The sequence below is a fragment of the Hemicordylus capensis genome, chromosome 6 (assembly GCF_027244095.1).
Source record: "Hemicordylus capensis ecotype Gifberg chromosome 6, rHemCap1.1.pri, whole genome shotgun sequence".
Taxonomy (NCBI): Eukaryota; Metazoa; Chordata; class Lepidosauria; order Squamata; family Cordylidae; genus Hemicordylus; species Hemicordylus capensis.
The window spans coordinates 70,583,220-70,601,788 of NC_069662.1; the positions used below are offsets into that span (position 1 = coordinate 70,583,220).

General features: G+C 43.2%; 2 protein-coding genes across 6 annotated transcripts in view; both read right to left on the reverse strand.

Annotated features, from left to right (window-relative positions):
* Positions 1-11,928, reverse strand: part of FH (fumarate hydratase) — a 37,123-nt gene extending 25,195 nt beyond the window's left edge. The window contains exons 1-4 of one of the 4 annotated variants that reach the window (XM_053265228.1): positions 11,910-11,928; positions 4,287-4,421; positions 1,910-2,020; positions 1,232-1,408 (exon numbers count right to left, since the gene is read on the reverse strand). In XM_053265228.1, coding sequence (XP_053121203.1) covers positions 1,232-1,408; positions 1,910-2,020; positions 4,287-4,325 — 327 coding nt within the window. In that variant the 5' untranslated portion in view covers positions 4,326-4,421; positions 11,910-11,928. Of the gene's footprint in view, positions 1-1,231; positions 1,409-1,909; positions 2,021-4,286; positions 4,422-8,896; positions 8,945-10,730; positions 10,910-11,909 lie in introns of those variants that run through there. The other 3 variants (XM_053265225.1, XM_053265226.1, XM_053265227.1) reach the window with 3 other exon arrangements.
* Positions 11,929-16,243: 4,315 nt separating this feature from the next.
* SDHA (succinate dehydrogenase complex flavoprotein subunit A) overlaps positions 16,244-18,569 on the reverse strand; it is a 31,628-nt gene continuing 29,302 nt past the window's right edge. For both annotated transcript variants that reach the window (XM_053262776.1, XM_053262777.1), the window contains 2 exons: positions 18,145-18,258; positions 16,244-17,041 (listed from right to left, as the gene is read on the reverse strand). In XM_053262776.1, coding sequence (XP_053118751.1) covers positions 16,955-17,041; positions 18,145-18,258 — 201 coding nt within the window. In that variant the 3' untranslated portion in view covers positions 16,244-16,954. The remainder of the gene's footprint in view (positions 17,042-18,144; positions 18,259-18,569) is intronic.

The following is an 18,569-nucleotide window of genomic DNA, read 5'->3' on the forward strand; positions in this document are numbered from 1 at the left end:
CCAAATGCCAACAAATGTTGTGCTCTGGCTTTAGGTATCAACTACAGCTTTTGCTCCAGCCTTGATTCCAGCTTGGATCCCAGCCTCCGGTTTGGACCCGTCTCCAGGCCCAACCGCACACAACACGTGGCTGCTCTAGACTAGAATTGGACCCTAGAGACCCAACCACATCTGTACTTTTCTTGGAACAAGACCCTATCCTGGTTTTCCTGCTTGCGAGGGACACACTTGCCTCTTTCCTCTGCCTTCCCACCTTGTCCCAACAAGGAGATCCACCAATGCATCCCAATCTGCAAGTGTAACCAGCACACCGACAGATTTGGGATCCGATAATACTAACTGCCTATCCTTTTAACCTCCTTGTCCCACTCTCTTTCTGCTCTTTAAGCCTACATCTTGGTCCTTTCTCAGAGTAAAGCCTTGAGGTAATTAATTGACAATTTGGACCTTAAGCTAAAATGCCTCTACATGAGACTCCAGTGATTCTCAAACTTGGGTCCTCAGGTGTTATTGGACTTCAACTCCCATAATCCCCAACCAAAGGCCACTGAGGTTGGGGATTATGGGAGTTGAAGTCCAATAACACCTGAGGACCCAAGTTTGAGAATCCCTGCTCTAGTTAACACTGTTAGTTAAGATTTTGTTGCCTCCTCACCTTGCCTAATCAATCTTTTTCTTTTTCTTTACCCCTATAATCCCTAAAAAAAAAAAAATCTTGTTGTACCATATTTCTTTCTCTCTCATTATTTCCAGACCAAACCTTTGCACAAATTTATTCTGTAACTGACTGTTCATTATAGTTGCGCTAATTCCCCACACAAGCCCAAAAGTAGTTTCAGGGCGTTCCACCAGTGCTCCAAAACAGCTCTGTTAACACTAGGAAATAATGAGGTGATTACACAAATGTGTGTTTCATGTGTATGCTGTAAAACACAACACTGGGAAGAAGTGGTCAATGCCCAAGTCACTATTTTTATACAACAATGCGAAGCACAACTCAGCACTGCAACAAGTCGTCTGAATAGGTTTAAAGATTAGGTACAACTGCTCATTTTGTTCACATTTTGGAAGGCTGGCAACAAAATGGCCGTCAATGCAACATGTGAAAAATCAAGTTTTTTCTCTGAAACACCTTTAACATTTAATGCCTAGTAAAACAAAATATTTTGCCTTCCTATAGAAATTATCTCTAGTGTAAAAATAGCAAAAATGTTTGAAAAACCACAGTGACCTGGCTTTTATTAACGTGGTCATTTGGATGCACTGGGTCCTTGCTCCCCAGTTTACCTCCCAGGATCTCAATGGCTCTGTTGCTGATTACTTCATTGACATTCATATTAGTTTGAGTTCCAGATCCAGTTTGCCACACCACCAAAGGAAAATGATCATTCAATTTACCTTCAGATACCTACAAAACACAAACATTATTATTTATAGTACCAAGGTGAAACAGATTGCAATGGGCAGTGGACTTTCAGGGACACTAGATTTATTTCATTTATATCTCATATTTCTTCCTCTGTGAAACTCACGGCAGCCTACATGGGATTGTGACTCTGCACCCTAGCAATCAAAGCTGTCTTCCTTGATCTGCTGTCACAATTTATTCACTACAGTCTTCACCTAAAATATTTTCCTCTTCAATATTCATTGCTCTCGATAGGCGATAAGTGCTGTAGACACGGAGTTACGCACAAAAAAGCCTATTCAAATTAAATAGTAAAGAGACTTTATTGTTTCTCCAAAAGATGTTCCTTTTAAATTAATAAGTAACTATTTACAGTTATCTATATTTCTTTAGCCTCTGATTCTGTTTGGTTATTTGCTACTCTGAGTTCCTATGTAATTTTGCCTGGTACTAGGATTAAAAAAAGGAGCAAGAGAGCGTCGGTTAAGTGGTTAGTCTTACCTCATTTGCTGCCTTTATAATAGCATTAGCAATCTTTGGATCAAGGCCATAATCCTGATTTACTTCAGCAGCTGCTCGTTTCAAGATACCAAAAGCTCTTATTACCTGGACCTACAATTTAAAACAATAATCTTGAGTGAAATTTTAGATACACTTACATTATAAGAAGCCATTTTATTTGTTTAGTTCTATCTAAACTGGTCCAATTCACACAACCAAGCGGATTATACTTGTCCTATAAAACCAACCAAAAGAACTCACCACTGTCAAACCACATTAAAACTGCAATTTGAAATAATATATATGCATGGAAGATGGCAAAAACTGACAGAGCTGCAAACAGGAGAAATGTCTAATATTCATAAAAACATGGGATGGAACAACTGGATATTTAATAAATATACTGACCTATACATATTAACAATACATATCCCCTAACAATAATACATATCCATGAAACGACATAAATTTTACAATCAATCTAACCATCGGAACCACTAATATAAATATATGAGAAATATGAGAACTTGCAAATCAGTCTTTCATACACAGCAAGTAAAAACTGATTGTAAATATTTATGTCTTTTCATAAATTATGTCTTTTCAACATTTGTGTGTGTGTTAGGTGATATGTATTGTTAATATTTATGGGTCATAAAAGTATATTTATTAAATATCAGATTGTTCCATCCCATATTTTTATGAACATTAGACATTTCTACTATTTGTAGCTCTGACAGTTTTTGCCATCTTTCATGCATATATATTTTTCAAATTGCATTTTTAAGGTGGCTTGACAGTGGTGGGTTCTTTGGGTTGGTTTTATGCTTTTGGTTGGACCCACCTAGGTGCTTTTAATTCCTTTATACTTATCCTATCCCACCTCACACCCCACTGATGGGACTATATTCACATGATTGAAATCTATCTAGAACAAGTTCCTAGCTTATTGTAATTTTACAAACAGTTGCAGTTATGTGAGAAACTTGGCCATGTGAATCAGTCCATATTATTCAGAAAAGAAAGGCAGTTCAAAGAGGTCACAATCAATGGACAAGCTGACCTGATTAAGCCAACTAGCTGCAAAGGCATCTGTAGAATCAGTAAGCAATTATTTATTTCACAGTTACAATGTTGATATTTCTGGCATATGGCCTAAAAATAGACAATTTACCTTAAAACAAAATATTTAGTAGTTTAGGAAAATAGCCTCATAACACTTAGTTGGATTTCATGAAGACCACAGAAAATGTTAAAGTCAAATATGATAATGTAGCAAAAATATTCCATGCAGTAAGACACAGTATATAACAAAACGTATTCTTTTTTATTGTATGCTAACACACATGCTTTTGCAATATGTGAAAATGATGTTAGGGCAACATGTTCCTATGACAACTGAAACTGTCCACTAATGCCTCATCCACTTCCCTATAAAACAAGCACTCTTAGATTTCACCCCGCCCCCCTGCATTTTAAAAATATTGCATATTTACCTACTTTGCTGGGTCATTTAACATAATGTAGATAAAGTAAAGTATGTTGGAAAAAATTAAGATCAGTAAAGTTAGGTCTGGTGCAGATATAGTCTGGAATCAAGGTTGAGGAGTTGAGAGTGGGCTGCAGATTCATGCATTCCCTACCGATGTCCTAGTTTTTCATCAGTCTGCCCAGCTCACTCTACCAAAGTTCATCTGTGAAAGGCAGGCGAGGTGGGCATGATCCTATGGCCTGGGCCTCAACCAATTTTCTTTGGAGCTTTGAGCCAGCTCAAAATTTCAGGAGCCAGAATGCCCTTTGCTCCATGAGGACAGGGGTGGGGAAGAGGCAAATTCACCGCCTGCCATCAGCAATGCCCTCTGCTACATGGGAGGAGGGGGGCAGAGTCACTGTTCACCCTCAACCATGACCCGAGGTCCCTGCCTTGCTTGCTCACTCTTCCTTCTCGTTGTGTATGTCCATCGCCTGCCTGAGTCAGACACATGTGACTAAGAGGAGTGAACAAGCAAGGCTGGGGGCAGGTTGCTCTCTCCTCTTCTTGGTCACGTATGTCTGGCTCAGACAGGGTGATGGATAAGCAGGAGGAGGGAGCAACTCACCCCGCCTTGCTTTTTCACTCCTCCTCCTGGTAGCATCTATTTGACTAAGGCAGGCAATGGATAGATGCAACCAGTAGGAATGAGCAACCTGCCCCTGCTCCTAGTCACAGCCATCGGCTTGGGTGTCACGCTTATATTTCCAGGCGCCATGGCAAGCTGCACCTGGGAACTGTTGAACCTTGCTACAACCAACCTGTTATCCCTTAACTCTGAGTAACATTACATCTCTATCACACAAACTTGCTTTTAGAGAATAAATTCAGTTTTGAATTACTTACAGGCATACGTTCAGTCACACCGCCAATCTTAAAATTCATTGTGGATCTCACAGTCTGTGCACCGTAATACTTGTCATTTGGAACTTTGAGTTCACCAAAGGTATCATATTCTATTCTAAAAGAGTCATGACTAGCCTGAAGCAGGAGATGGAGAGAAAACACAGTTAAAATGTAGAGGCCACTTTTCTAGTATAAAGGTGGGGGGGGGATGCCAAGATATATAAATATATATATTAGCATTGTTGTCAGAATTTTGTTTTATTATCTCATCAGAAAAATAATGTGTGCCCTGCCCTAATAAAAGCTGCAGTTCATATACAGTGGAGCAACTAGCAAAAGTAGTACACAGAAAATGAGTCCTTTTCTGCCCCAATTCTGATGCTAGCGGCCAGAATCCAAAAGACTGCATGATAAAGCATGATAAAGGCAAGGCTACAGCATCTGGAAGCCACCTAATGGCGCAGCGTTGAAGTAACTTGCCTAGCAAGTAAGACCTTGCTGGTTCGAATCCTCACTGGTATGTTTCCCAGACTATGGGAAACACCTATATCAGGCAGCAGTGATATAGAAAGATTCTGAAAGGCATCATCTCACACTTCATGGGAGATGGTAATGGTAAACCCCTCCCATATCCTACCAAAGAAAACCACATGGCTCTGTGGTCGCCAGGAGTCAAGATCGACTTGACAGTGCAATTTTATCTTTACAGCATCTGGGGCTTTTTAGTTTTGAAAAGAGGTGACTATGAGGAGAAATGATAGAGTTGTATAAAATTATGCATGCAATAGAGAAACTAGACAGAGGGAAAATATTCTCCCCCTCACACAAGACTAGAACCAGGGGTCATCCCATGAAGCTGAAGGTCAGGAAATTTAGGACTGACAAAAGGAAGTACTTTTCACACAATAAGTTCCAGGGCTGCTCAACTTCGGCCCTCCTGCAGATGTTGGACTACAATTCCCATAATCCCTGGCTATGGGCCATTGTGGCCGGGGATTATGGGAGTTGTAGTTTAAAAACAGCTGGGGGGCCAAAGTTGAGCAGGCCTGCCTGAGTAAACACAATTTCACACAGAACATAGTTAATCTTCGGAATGTTCTGCCATAAGATATGGTGACAGCCACCAGCCTGGATGGCTTTAAAAGGGGCTTAGCCATGTTTAACAATGGCTACTAGTCTGGTGTCTAGGGGCAACCTCCAGCCTCAGAGGCACGATGCCTCTCAATACCAGGTGCAGGGGAGCAACAGCAAGAGTGAAGGCATGCCCATACCTCTTGCCTGTGGGCTTCCCAGAGGAATCTGGTGGGCCACTGTGTGAAACAGGGTGCTGGACTAGATAGGCCTTGGACCTGATCCAGCTGGGCTGTTCTTATGTTCTAATTCCATTTCAAGAAGGTTTGGCTTTATTTAAAATCTACAGCAAAACTCTCCCCATTAGCTGTATGCCAAACTGATTTAGAAACTGAGGAGAGTTTCAAAAGCAGTTTATTATAGGACAAAGAAAGGGGTCAGCTCTTCAAAGTCAACAGTTCCTCTGGGGTAAAGCACATTCCTTATCTAAGCAGTTCTTTGGATCCCAGCCAGAATACAAGTGATCCAATATGAGCCAGAATGCTTATTCCAACCAAAAATTGGTCTATCCTTACTAAATAAGTAACTCATTCAACTTAAAAAGCAATTGAACGATACTTTTTCAATGTTAGTCTCTTACTGTATCGGAGGTATTCTAGAAATAAAGGAAGCAATTAGGGATGTGCATGGAACCGGTTCTGTGCACTCCCAGGAGGGTGGGGTTGCTTTAAGGCGCGGGGAGGGTTTCCTTACCTCCCCCGCTGCATTTCCGCCAGCACTGCTGTCTAAATCACCGGGGCGGGGCTGCTGTATACCCACTTGCACGCACGCCAGCCACTTCTGGTATTACGCTGACCAGGGCAGCAAGAGGGTATACAGCCGTCCCGTGCCAGCGATTTTGACAGCAGTGCCAGCAAGGAAGGGAGGTAAAGACACCCTCTCCACGCCTTAAAGCAACCCCCTCCCCACCTCAAACGCCGGTCTTTCGAACCAGTTTGGCGGTCTGTGAATAGACTGCCCAACCAGTCCATGCATACCTCTAGAAGCAATTATTACCAATATGCACACAAACATATAGTCATTGTCCATTTTGTTATAAAACTTCCCAGCTGCAATATAAACATCACATCAAATGTTTTCTTAATGACTTATTAAGAATTTCAGGTTGCTTGTTAAAATAAAAATGAGTTAGTTAGGGATTTGTAACTAAAACGAACCAATATCCCACTATAACCCATGAAACTACACCATAGGGGATGGGGGAAGAGGCAAAATTCTGAAGGAACACAATGGAGAGGAGAGCTGGTCTTGTGGTAGCAAGCATGACTTGTCCCCATAGCTAAGCAGGGTCTGCCCTGGTTGCATCTGAATGGGAGACTTGATGTGTGAGCACTGCAAGATATTCCCCTCAGGGGATGAAGCTGCACTGGGAAGAGCAGGTTTCAAGTTCCCTCCCTGGCTTCTCCAAGATAGGGCTGAGAGAGATTCCTGCCTGCAACCTTGGAGAAGCCGCTGCCAGTCTGTGAAGACAATACTGAGCTAGATGGACCAATGGTCTGACTCAGTATATGGCAGCTTCCTATGTTCCTAAGCTGCGAGAAAAACATCTGAAATTTTTTAGTTTAACTCCCCTACACAGGTCTCTAACCACTCCAGATTGTCAGTTATGTTGCTTTTCACAATTGATAATTTCAAATACTGTATGTATTTACCTGAATGCAGGACTAGGGTTTTGGGGTTGTTGTTTTTAACAAGTTGCTTTAAATTAGAAATTGGGAGGTCATCTTAAATTCAGAGTCCTGCTCCTTTTGAGTATATGCAGGTATAACTGGTGTTTAACCTCTACATTTTAAGGGGTCATCTTAAATTCAGAGTCATCTTCAATTCAAGTAAATATGGTACCATTTTAAAAGTAGTCTTGTTGATATGCCAAAGAGGATACATTCAGGGTCTCCTTCCTTCACCAGACCAAAAAGCAAGTTAGCAATGTTAACAAAAATTTGCATTCCAAACTTTGCTAAAAATGAAATTTAAATACTTGGGTGCTAAGCTAAACCTACTGCAGTCTTGTCATTAAGCTTACAAAAATGATCAACCTGAAAAATGTTTGTCTGGTTACTGAGCGCGGTAGTGGCAGTTGCCTGCCCCGCCCCCCACCCCCGACTCCCTGCACTGTCTTTTCTTTGGGTTGCCTCCAAATGGCAGCTTTCCAATGCACTCCCAGGGGTGCTATACCTGGGTACAGAGTCTGTGTTTTAACTTCTGAAGAGGCTTACTGTTATGGTGCAATCCTATGTATTGGCACAGTCAAAATTTAAAAGCAAAAGTGCAAATAATAGTTTAATAAATTGCTTAAGCTCTGAACCCCTGCTAACTAGGCGAAGAGGCACCTTTTTAACGTGGTGATTCTCTTTATTTAGCAGGGGGAGAGCAACTGGCCCTATCCATCCTAAGCACAGTACTCCTCCAGTGACTGTTGCTGGTGTCTATCTTATATTTCTTTTTAGGCTGTGAGCCCTTAGGGGACAGGGATCCATCTTATCTATTCTTTCTCTATGTAAACCGCTTTGGACACTTTTGTTAAAAAGCAGTATATAAATATCAGTTGGAACTTAAAACTTGAACTGTGGCCAGGCTTGGCAAGAAGGCATCACAAAGGAACCTTTTGCTAGCTGGTGTTTGTTCTCTGAGGCTGGGAACAGCAGCTACTAAGAGAATCTGTGGCTGTAAGTGGTAAATTCCTAAGTTCTGAGAACCTCTCTAGATGCTCATCAGCAAAATGTTCTTGTGAAGTTGTGTGCTGTTGAGATAATCAAATATTTTACATATATTAGTGACCTCTATAAGTAATCATATGTGTAACTTTGAGATTTTCACCCCATCATCTGTTAACAGAATATACTGCTCATTAGTGAGCCTTACTTTCTTACAGCGTCTGCTTGACTGTGGTCAAGCAAAATAAAGCCATTAATAATGATGATGCAGAAACTCTTGGCTGGGGCAAATTTTAAGAGCCAAACTAGATGTGATGGGGCAACCATGTTAGTTCATATGTAGTGGTTAGAGTGCTGGACTAGGACCGGGGAGACTCGATTTCAAATTCCCATTCAGCCATGAGACTTGCTGGGTGACTCTGGGCCAGTCACTTCTCTCTCAGCCTAACCTACTTCACAGGGTTGTTGTGAAGAGAAACCTAAGTATGTAGGTTTCCTCTGGGCTCCTTGGAGGAAGAGCGGGATATAAAATGTAAAAATAAAAATAAATAAAATTCACATATGAAGTGTGTCTTTATGTGTATGGGAGAGGGTAGGACCTAATATTTTTTAATGTTCAAAGAGAAATTTTCTCCTGTCTTAACTCCCCATGCTTGGTTGCTTCTGGTACATTTGTCCCAGCTTGGCTTCCTTCAGAGTTTTTCCTCTTCTCCCTCCCTTATGGTATAGTTCCATGGGTTTTAGTTGTATTGGAGTTGGAGGGGCCAGATTCCAAATAATAGACAACCAGATGCAATGTAAAAGAGAAAAAAGAATCTCCAGTACCTTGTAACCAGTGATCCCTCTAATTTTTCTCATCTGTGTGCTGAATGAATTTTGTTCTGAGTGGCAGTATGTGTGCACATGCATTCAGAATGCGGCCTCCCTGATTCCACCTGAGCAGCATCTAAAATCAACTGAGCGGACATCAAAATGTTTGTGTGCACACACACATGTGCACACCTTAGAGGGAACACTGCTTGTAACAGTTACATAGGAGAAACTTTCTGTAGATAACTTTTTTTTGCAAGATGACACATTTCACCTTCATATCTGCAGAAGTCATGAGAGCTGAAAGCCAAGGAACCCCGGATCATGTCTCAGCATACCCATACAGTCACTGAACCACTCTATGTCAGCTTCAGCACATATACATAGCCAAATAATAAATTAGTTACAGTGGGTTACCTCTGTGCATCCTAAACCAGTGTGGTGTAGTGGTTAGTACTGGTTAGTGCTGGACTAGGACCGGGGAGACCCGAGTTCAAATCCCCATTCAGCCATGACTTGCTGGGTGACTCTGGGCCAGTCACTTCTCTCTCGGCCTAACCTACTTCACAGGGTTGTTGTGAGGAGAAACCTAAGCATGTAGTACTCTGGGCTCCTTGGAGGAAGAGCAGGATATAAAATGTAAAAATAAATAAATAAATAAACTTTTGATACCTGGGACACGGGTGTTTTCTGGATTAAAAGTGGGGGATGCTTCACTCAAAGAGCTGCATATGCATTTTCAAGATATGCCAAGGGCAGTGGACAAGCATCCTCCTTGCAGCTACAGAAAGGTGCATTTAAGGGAATAGTCCATTTAACCAGAGGACCTACTCTTCTTCCCTTTGCCCAGCTGAGAGGGAACACAACTCTCTGACCAAGGAGATGCTTGTGGAATTACCCTTCACCTTCCTGTTGTAGGTAGGCTGCACCAGAGAATCCCCAGTGCATTATTCCTCCCAACCCTCAGACTGCTGATGGTACTGCTCATATACTGGCAGAGAGTGAGGAAAAGACCAAAGGGACCTCCTTGCTCCGAGGCATAGTCCTGTGAACACCACCAAACCAATGACCAGCATTGCTGGTTTTGGACTGTTTTATCCTTGTATGCGGTCGGGTTGTCAACATTTCATTGCCAGAATGAGGGACACAAGTTTAAGGGGTCTGGTGGGGGGGGGGGGGAGGTGTATGCTGTGGTAATCAAGAGCCTGAGTATCATTGACATATATGTAATTGAATTATTTGCTATTGAATAAATGGAGGGACAAGTGCTGTCCCTGTAAGAACCAACATTTCATCCCTGAAATGAGGGACATCCTGAGCAATGAGGGGCAGTTGGCAACCCTAGCTTTCATATGCAACTTAACTAGTCAGATCGTATCATATTTCGATTAAGTATTATGTTGAGCAGAGCATAGTTTTGAGTATTTAATCGGAAAAACAGTATACACATCTAACAAACAAACAACTAAACCACATCGTTTAGTTTAGTTGCACGTGTATTCCGAGTGGGGCCTTCCTGATCCAACCTCAGCGAGATCTAAAATTAACTGAGCAGACCTCAAAAAACTTGTGTGCGCCTGCACATGCGCATACCTTAGGGGAAACACTGCTCCCTACACTGTCAGATGATGCCATAACGTCCACCTACAACACTTAGGACAGCAAGGAAGGAAGAGAAGCCCAATTCACCTTCTGCAGCTGCTCCCCGCGCCTTCAGACGGATTCCCTCCCTCTTCCCCCTTCCGGAAAATGCTCCGAGACCGAGAGGCATTCTGCAGCGGCTACTAAAGGTCACCCCTCAGAGCAACTCTCCACCGCCCCGGCGCGAAAGACGCGACCGCGCGCTTACCATTCTGCGTTGCTGGGGAAGACGCTGGCCAAGCAGCAAGACAGCACTCGAGGGCAAATAGTGCGTCTGGACTCCCCTCCTCGCGTAGCTTAAAAGCTGAAGAGAGCGGTACATGGTTGCTGCTGAAGGGGAGGCAGCTCGCGGGAGGCGGAGCTAAGCGGGTGAGACTGCGGGTAGCCAATGCGATGAAAGGAGAACATCGGGCAAAGAAAACCCTGACCTCACCCCTTTCTCGCAGGCCAATCAGCAAACCTAAGCTGGGTTTAAAAGGCGGGGTTAAGGAGAACAACCCAATTAAACAGCGTCGGGAGGGAAAGAGCAAAGGGGAAAGTGAATCTTTGCGATAGACATAAGAAAATGCCAGATGCGCAAGAAAAACTAGCAAGTCCCGGGAAGCGCACCAAAGCTGAAGCTTCTCCACTAGGAGAAGCAAAAAGCAAAAGCAGCTCTGATTCCTAGTAGTATTCCTAGTAATGGAATTTCATCGGATATTTCCGAGTCCAAATTAAAAAACAGCCCCAAATTCACCCTACATCTATGAAACGGGGTGGCTTCTTGTGGAAAACGTTCGTGGTAGGACTGCTGCCTTCTGTTCTGAATACAACCCCCGCTCCCTCTCGTGTAGGCAAGTGCCCACAGTTAGCACTTTAGGTGGTAACATGAATATACAGTCTTCTGTGGTGGAAGCTGAAGCTTTGTTTCCAGAATTAATTGTGTAACTTTATTCCAGCATAATTGCAAATAATGCCTCTTCTTCACTGTGATTTATGCGTAATGTACCGACATGGACAGTAGAAGCCAAATGAGAGGACTTCTCAGTATGGATCTCTATGTCTCTGCCCTCATCGTTTCCATCAGTTTGCTTTTGTGTGCTCTAAGTGTGCAACTTAGAGCATACAAACGGCAAACTGATGGAAACTTTAGAGAAAGATCACTGTGCAGATAGCCAGCTGCTTTTATGGAATGGGCACTTTGCTAACACCACGTCTTCTAAGCGGGGCAGCCTCAGATGTCAAGTGCAAGGCCCCCACCTGCTCTCCCACAGATATCGCCTCATCTGCCTCCTGCTGTTGCTGCCGCTCCCCACCCCCCACCCCCATTTTCATTATCACCCCTGCCCTGTTCTTGCCTCAGCACGTTTTCTCACTCACTGGCCCAACCCTCAATCGCCCGACTCACTGCTCCTGGGCTGAAAGCCTAGTCCTCCTCTCGTTGACTTCGTCTCTGCAGCATGTAGCGCTCTGTTCTCTAGCACGCTGCCGGCGGCCATTATGTTCATAATGTTACCGGTCGACCTGCCGCTCTTGCTCACCCTCTCTCTACTTCTTTCCTCCAGGAAAGCTGTCCACTTCGCCTGCTCCACTTTGGGAGCAAATTACACAAGTTTGTTGAGGGGAGGGAAGCGCACCAAGCAGCCGGCACTGCTGTAGCTGTGACAGAGACTGCCAGTGCTGCCTGCTATAGCAAATGGCAGCAGCGACTAGAGGCCCTGAGGACCGCAGGCCCGTCACAATCCCTTCTCCTCTCCAGTAAGAAACGTGTGTATTTTGGCTTTGTCTGCTCTGCAGACAAGTTTGCCGGAAAGTGAGCGGCGCCCCAGAAGCATCGAGTTGGGGTAGCTGGGGGTGGAGCCAGCAAAATAGGTGGTGGGGCGGCGTCAGCTATAGGCTCACACAGGGGGCGGAGCCAACAAGGAGGGCGAGCAGTGATCCTTACATCACCTTGAGCAGGGCCCAGAATTTAAGCAGCTGGTGCTGTAAGAGGCACTGTGCTTCAGGGCTCCAGACAGAAACACCCAACGAAGCAGGCAGGCAGACTTGAGAGAGCTGGTCCTGTGGTAACAAGCATGAATTGTCCCCTTTGCTAAGCAGGATCTAACCTGGTTTGCATTTAAATGGGACTATATATGTGAGCACTGTAAAATATTCCCCTGCCACTCCAGGAACAGCATCTGCATGCTTTCATGCAGGTTCCAAGTTCCCGCCCTGGTATCTCCAGAGAGCTGAGAGAGATTCCTGCCTGCAACCTTGGAGAAGCCGCTGCCAGTCTGTGGAGACAATACTGAGCTAGATAGATCAATGGCCTGACTCAGTATAAGGCAGCTTCCTATGTTCCTAACACCTCATACAGGTAAGCAGAGTCAGGTTGTCATAGCTCGGAGGTGGGGGGGGGGAGTTCACTGCAGTGTATCCTTGACAGGAAGAGATTCAGAGTAGGCTGCCACAAACCACTCTCTTCAAATAAGATTCCTGTGGGGTAAAGTAGCAAAATTCTCCCTAAGGGGCTAAGCATTCCTGGGCCTCCAGAGGCATGTGATTAAGGTAGATCCAAAATGAAGAGTAAGTAAAGTTGTGCTGTTGAGTCGGTGTCTACTCCTGGTGACCACAGAGCCATGTGGTTGTCTTTGGTAGAATACAGGAGGAGTTTACCATTGCCATCTACCACATAGTAGATTATGCCCTTCCGCATCTTCCTATATCACTGCTACCCAATATAGGTGTTTTCCATAGTCTGGGAAACATACCAGTGGGGATTCAAACCAGCAACCTCTTGCTCCCTAGACTAGTTACTTCCTCGCTGCACCATTAGGTGGCCTTCATAATAAACCCAACAAAGGTTTATTATTAGATTAAAATAAAAACTATGCAATAAGAAATGTTTCTTCATAAAGCAGATTGTGTGAGAGAGAGAGTTTTCATTAACTAGGCAACTCAGATTCAAGCAATACAATACAGGAAAATAACTTCCCTAACACATCTAACGGAACTGATCCCTAACATATTACTCATAGTTAGGGATCTTCCTGCTGCCTCCAGCATCCAAGCTGTGGCTTCCCATTTCCCCAGCAGCCAACTGCTTCCTCTGGGCACTCTTGGGACAGAACAAAGCTTTCTTTTCTTCTGCTGGTGGCTGAGTGTAGTTACCCTCCAAGCAGCGTTCCCTCTAACAGAAAATCCCAGATGTTGTTGACTAAAACTCCCAGCATGCTCAGCCAAAGCCCACTGCGGCTAGGGTTTCTGGGAGCTGTAGTCAACAACATCCGGGATCCCCTCTTACAGAGAACACTGTGTCCAATCGTCTGGATTGGTCCTGTTTGCTTTTCTCAGGCTTTTCTCCTTATTAGGAAAGCTGCACACTCTCAGCAGTTGCTCTAAGTGAGGCCTAATCCTCCTTTCCATCACTAAACAAGCAGGAAGGAACACCCCACACAGGTAAGCAAAGAATGAGAGAAATATACATCCCTCAAAATATAGATGCTAAAAATGTCATAGGCTAGTTCATACAACTGAAAGCTGGGTAGGAGTGCCCAGCCAGGATAAAAGAGCTGGACATGCTCCCAACCAGCAGTCATGTGAACTTCAAGATCAAAGTAGGAGGACAAGAGAGTGATTGTGTGGAAGGCAGGAGCTGGCTCAGATGGGGGCACAGATTCTTTCCCCAGCATTTTACCACAGGTGGAGGAAAAAACTGTCCTGCACTGCTTCCTTCTGTCCTGAAAAGTGCAGGAAGTAGATTTTCTTTACCACTAACTTGGATATTCAAGAAAAATAGATAAAGAAGTTATGAGTTGACTAATCTCCTATTTTCAGTAATATAGTGTTCTCATCATAAGGGTGCAGCATGAATCCTATGTATATATGTGAAGAAACATACAAACAAAGGCTGGAGAGAGAGAGAGAGCACGAGCGAGCAAGCTGAGGTTGTCAAGGAAGCCATGACGGGCGGGATTTAAATGGTGATAGTTTGAAGCAGTTGGGAGTTGGACAGAACAAAACTTAGAACAAGAATAGTTCTATGTGGTGACTGAACAAGGGAGATGGTTCAGCTTTTGTGAGAGTTCTTGGTCAATGGATGTACAGAGACTGACTAGCCAGTGGTGCACAGGTACACTACTCTGAGAGTCTGGAGTAATAAGCCTGAGGGGGAATCCTGTGAGTAAAGGGTGCCCAGAGGCAAAAACTCCTGGTAAAACAGATGAAAAGGTCTGGGTCATTACACCAAGTCCCACAAAGGTTAACCAAGTCCCACAGATTCTGAACTGAGTTATTTAACATCCCTAAGAGCTACATTTGTAAAGAAGGTCAACACACTGAGTCTAAACTGACCTATTGGCAACATTGCGGTTAAGTTGGTGTGCCCTGCTTTGCAGAGATCTTTATTTCAATCTCTTGTAAATGGTAAACTTGTTCTTATTTGTTTCTACACTTTAAACTTTGTTTCTTTTTATGCACTGAACATACATGCCTGTCCGGTGCTCACAAGGCTACATGACCAAAGAGTTAATTACTGAGAGCAGAGTAATAACCATATGGTGGCAGTGAAAGAAAGTAATAACTTATTGATATAAAAATCATATAAAAGAAATCCCTGGACTTGGGAGGGGCATCAGGGTAGATTCCTGACAATGTATTACAAGGACTGAAGTCTCTATACAGTTATGATTCCATATTTTTTCTTCTATGAGTCAGGGGTTCCCAACGGGGTACTGCTACCCCTAGGGGCACCTGAAGGGTTTCCAGAGTCCTCCTGCCGCCTCACACTGCAGCTGTGTTGTTTGTTCCATTTGAAGATCACAGACACCTCAGTGTGTTCTCTGCAGAAGGGGAAGGGTCGCTCTCCTCCTCTGCTCCTGATTGGCTGGCTATGTGCTGAAGCTCAGCATACCCCTCCCCTCCACCTGACAGGCTTCAGGAAATTAGCACTGAATATTTCCACTGAAATTAATAAGACAAGTAAACTTGTCCCATTAATTTCAATGGGAGTATCACTCTCACACACATTCACAGATATATATATAGAAAGAGATATAATTGTTTCAGAAACAGAAGTTGCACATAAATTATTTACCTGCTTAATGTACTGACTTTGTACAATGCATAAGAACAGTTTAGAGTAGGCTTCCCCAACCTGTGGCCCTCCAGATATTGCTGGACTACAACTCCCAGCATACCCAGCCAAAATAAATTTGTGGCTAGGGATGCTGCGAGTTGTAGTTCAGCAACAGCTGGAAGGCCACAGGTTGGGGAAGCCTGGTTTAGAGCATGGGCTCTCAATCTTGTGTGCCCAGATGTTGTTGGAATTCAGCTCCCATAATCCCCAGCCTAAGTGGCCTTTGGTTGGGGGTTATGGGAGTTGAAGTCCAATAACATTTTGGGACCCAACATTGAGAATCACTGGTTTAGAAAATGGTTTCTAAGCCTTAGGTGCCCAGATGTTGTTGACCAACTCCCATCATGGCCTTTGGCCACTGTGGTTGGGGGTGATGGGAGCTGCAGTCCAACAACATCTGGAGAACCAAGGTTGAGAACCCCTGGTTTAGAGGAATATGCATCCATGAAACAAGAGATCAGAATGTATTTAACAGACAGAAAAACTTTGTAACATACTTTCCTTTTTCAAAATCGAAGTACAAATGGTGCTGATGATATAGCATTGATGCAACTGACAAAAAGAAAAAAAAATCGATCTATAAAATCAGGTCCTTCTTAATGACATACTCTCAACAACCTTGCTTGGGTATCAAATGCTAGATTTAATATGACTGTCGTAAAATACATTTATGGTATACACCTCCAGATGTTTTAGCAATAATGCTGTGCTGCTCATTGCCTTGGTAAAGATACTTGAGAGAAATTGCTTTTTAGAATACTTAGTATCTCCCAAGAAACTGAAAAGCCCTACTGAGCTTTAACACAACTGCTATGGTAATCCCCCCCCAAACACAGCTTAAATTACAATTATCACTGTTATGCTTTCTGAATAGTACACAATGTAGAAGGTAGAGAATGACAACATTCTAAAGCCATAACTAAATGTTTAAACTTTTTTATATCAGTGCACATATTTCAACTGGATTATGCCCTAAAAGCTGCTGTTTCTTTTAAACAGACAATCTGTAGTTTTCAATAACCATACTGCACATGCCCTTCAAATGTTATTTGGTGTCCAGAGCGTAAGATAACAAAAAATAGCTAGAAATCGATTTGCATGCAAAGATACTATTTGCTTTATTGAGGCATGAACTGTGTATTGCCAAATCTATTACACGTGAAGCAACACCCAGGACATAAATCTTCCTGCACTATGCTGCTATGAAGAGGTCTCTCAGAGTTAGTGTATTATCTACACCTCATATCATGAATAACAGTTGCTTGAAAATGTATGATGTCCACCTATACCAAGACATTTCCAGACAATACGATAACTGAAGCTGAATGAAATCACTAATAGGAGCGAATTGCAGGTGGAACTGTAGCACAGTCTTCTTCATTCAGGGTTTTGTCAATTACAGGTCTGTATTCTAAAGTAACCTTTAAAAAGACAAAAAAGAGAGACAGTTGCTCCATTAAAGTGCATTATTGAACCCTAGAAATCAAATGACTATATTTCTCTCATTCACCTCACAAACCAAATAAAATATGTTCTTATTTAATTTTTTTAAACAACATTTAGGGTTTGTTTGTTTGTTTTGAAGTGGGGGGGAGAGGCTAAGACCATGGGAGAAACAGCCTCAGTCATGCTAAAATTCAATTTTCTATTTCCATAAGTTGGAGTTACACAAATTCTTGGTGTGAAAAAGACCAGGGATGTGCACGGAACCACGGAGGCATGGTCTGGCACTGGGGGGAGTGTGTCTTTAAGGGGGGAGGACAGCACTCCCCCCCCCCGCCGCTCTTCCCCCTCCGGCGCTGGACTTTCTTAAAACGTTCTTGGGGCGGCAGAGTTCCTCCCTGCCGCCCCTGCCCCCGTCACTGTCTTTAAAGTTAGCAAGCTGAAAAAGCTGGAGCCATGCCTTCGCGGCACGTGCACTCATTGTCGCCGCTGGCGTGCGCGCGCCACATACATCACAATGACTATGCTGCGCGCACGCCGCAAAGGGTGCATGCGTGGCTCCAGCTTTTTCAGTTTGCTAACTTTAAAGACAACAACTAACTAACATGAAAGGTTTATAATAAGGGTTCACAAGGGGCAATGAAAACAATTTCCAGCCTGTTTTAGTATATGAAAAAAACTAAATTTAAAAAAAATTGTTGTTCAATGAGCAGCTGTGTGACCTTTCCTTCCTAGAATGTCTAAATCAGTGACCTTGAGCATCTGTGTTCAAGGGTAAAACTCACAATCCTTCACCCAACAGATATCCAGGGGTCATATCCTAAGATGGTTCCATAATTTATGTGAAGTAAGCCAGGGATGTAATGAGCCACTTTGACCCAAAAAGCACTTTGACACTCCTGATATAGACCAACACTTCTCGTTTAGGCACACAGAGGCAATTTCTTGTTACAAGTGTTTGTACTTTCTATTCCATATTAAGTCTCATGTAACTAGAACAGCACACAGAATAGGAAGAATGCCAATAGATCATGATCCAGATTAGGAATTTGATCTAATTTCAAAGTGTGTGCTCACATACCTTCCCCGTGTTGACATCTACATAAGAGAGAGTATGCTTTCTCCAATGCTGTTCGAATGGTTTCTTCTGTTGTCCTTGGACTGGTTTGGAATAGTCGTATTCATCTATCCTTACCTAAGCATACAACATAAATGTTAGAAAAAACCAAGAGTTTCAAGCTCTTCCACAAAAAGACACACAGTAGTAGATATTCAGAACAGCATTTAGTATTTCAGAAAACACTAGAAAGCTGGTTTCACACTGGAATTTTTAAAAGCTAGAACCGAATGATTATTAAGCATGCGTCTTGAAATACTGAATCACATGCAACATCAATTATAGAACCACTAAGCAGTCTTGTAACAGAGCCATCAAGCTATAGTCTTAAACCGCTTTTCACAACAGGTGATCAGCTCAAACCAGACCTGCCTTTAGACCTGTTAGTT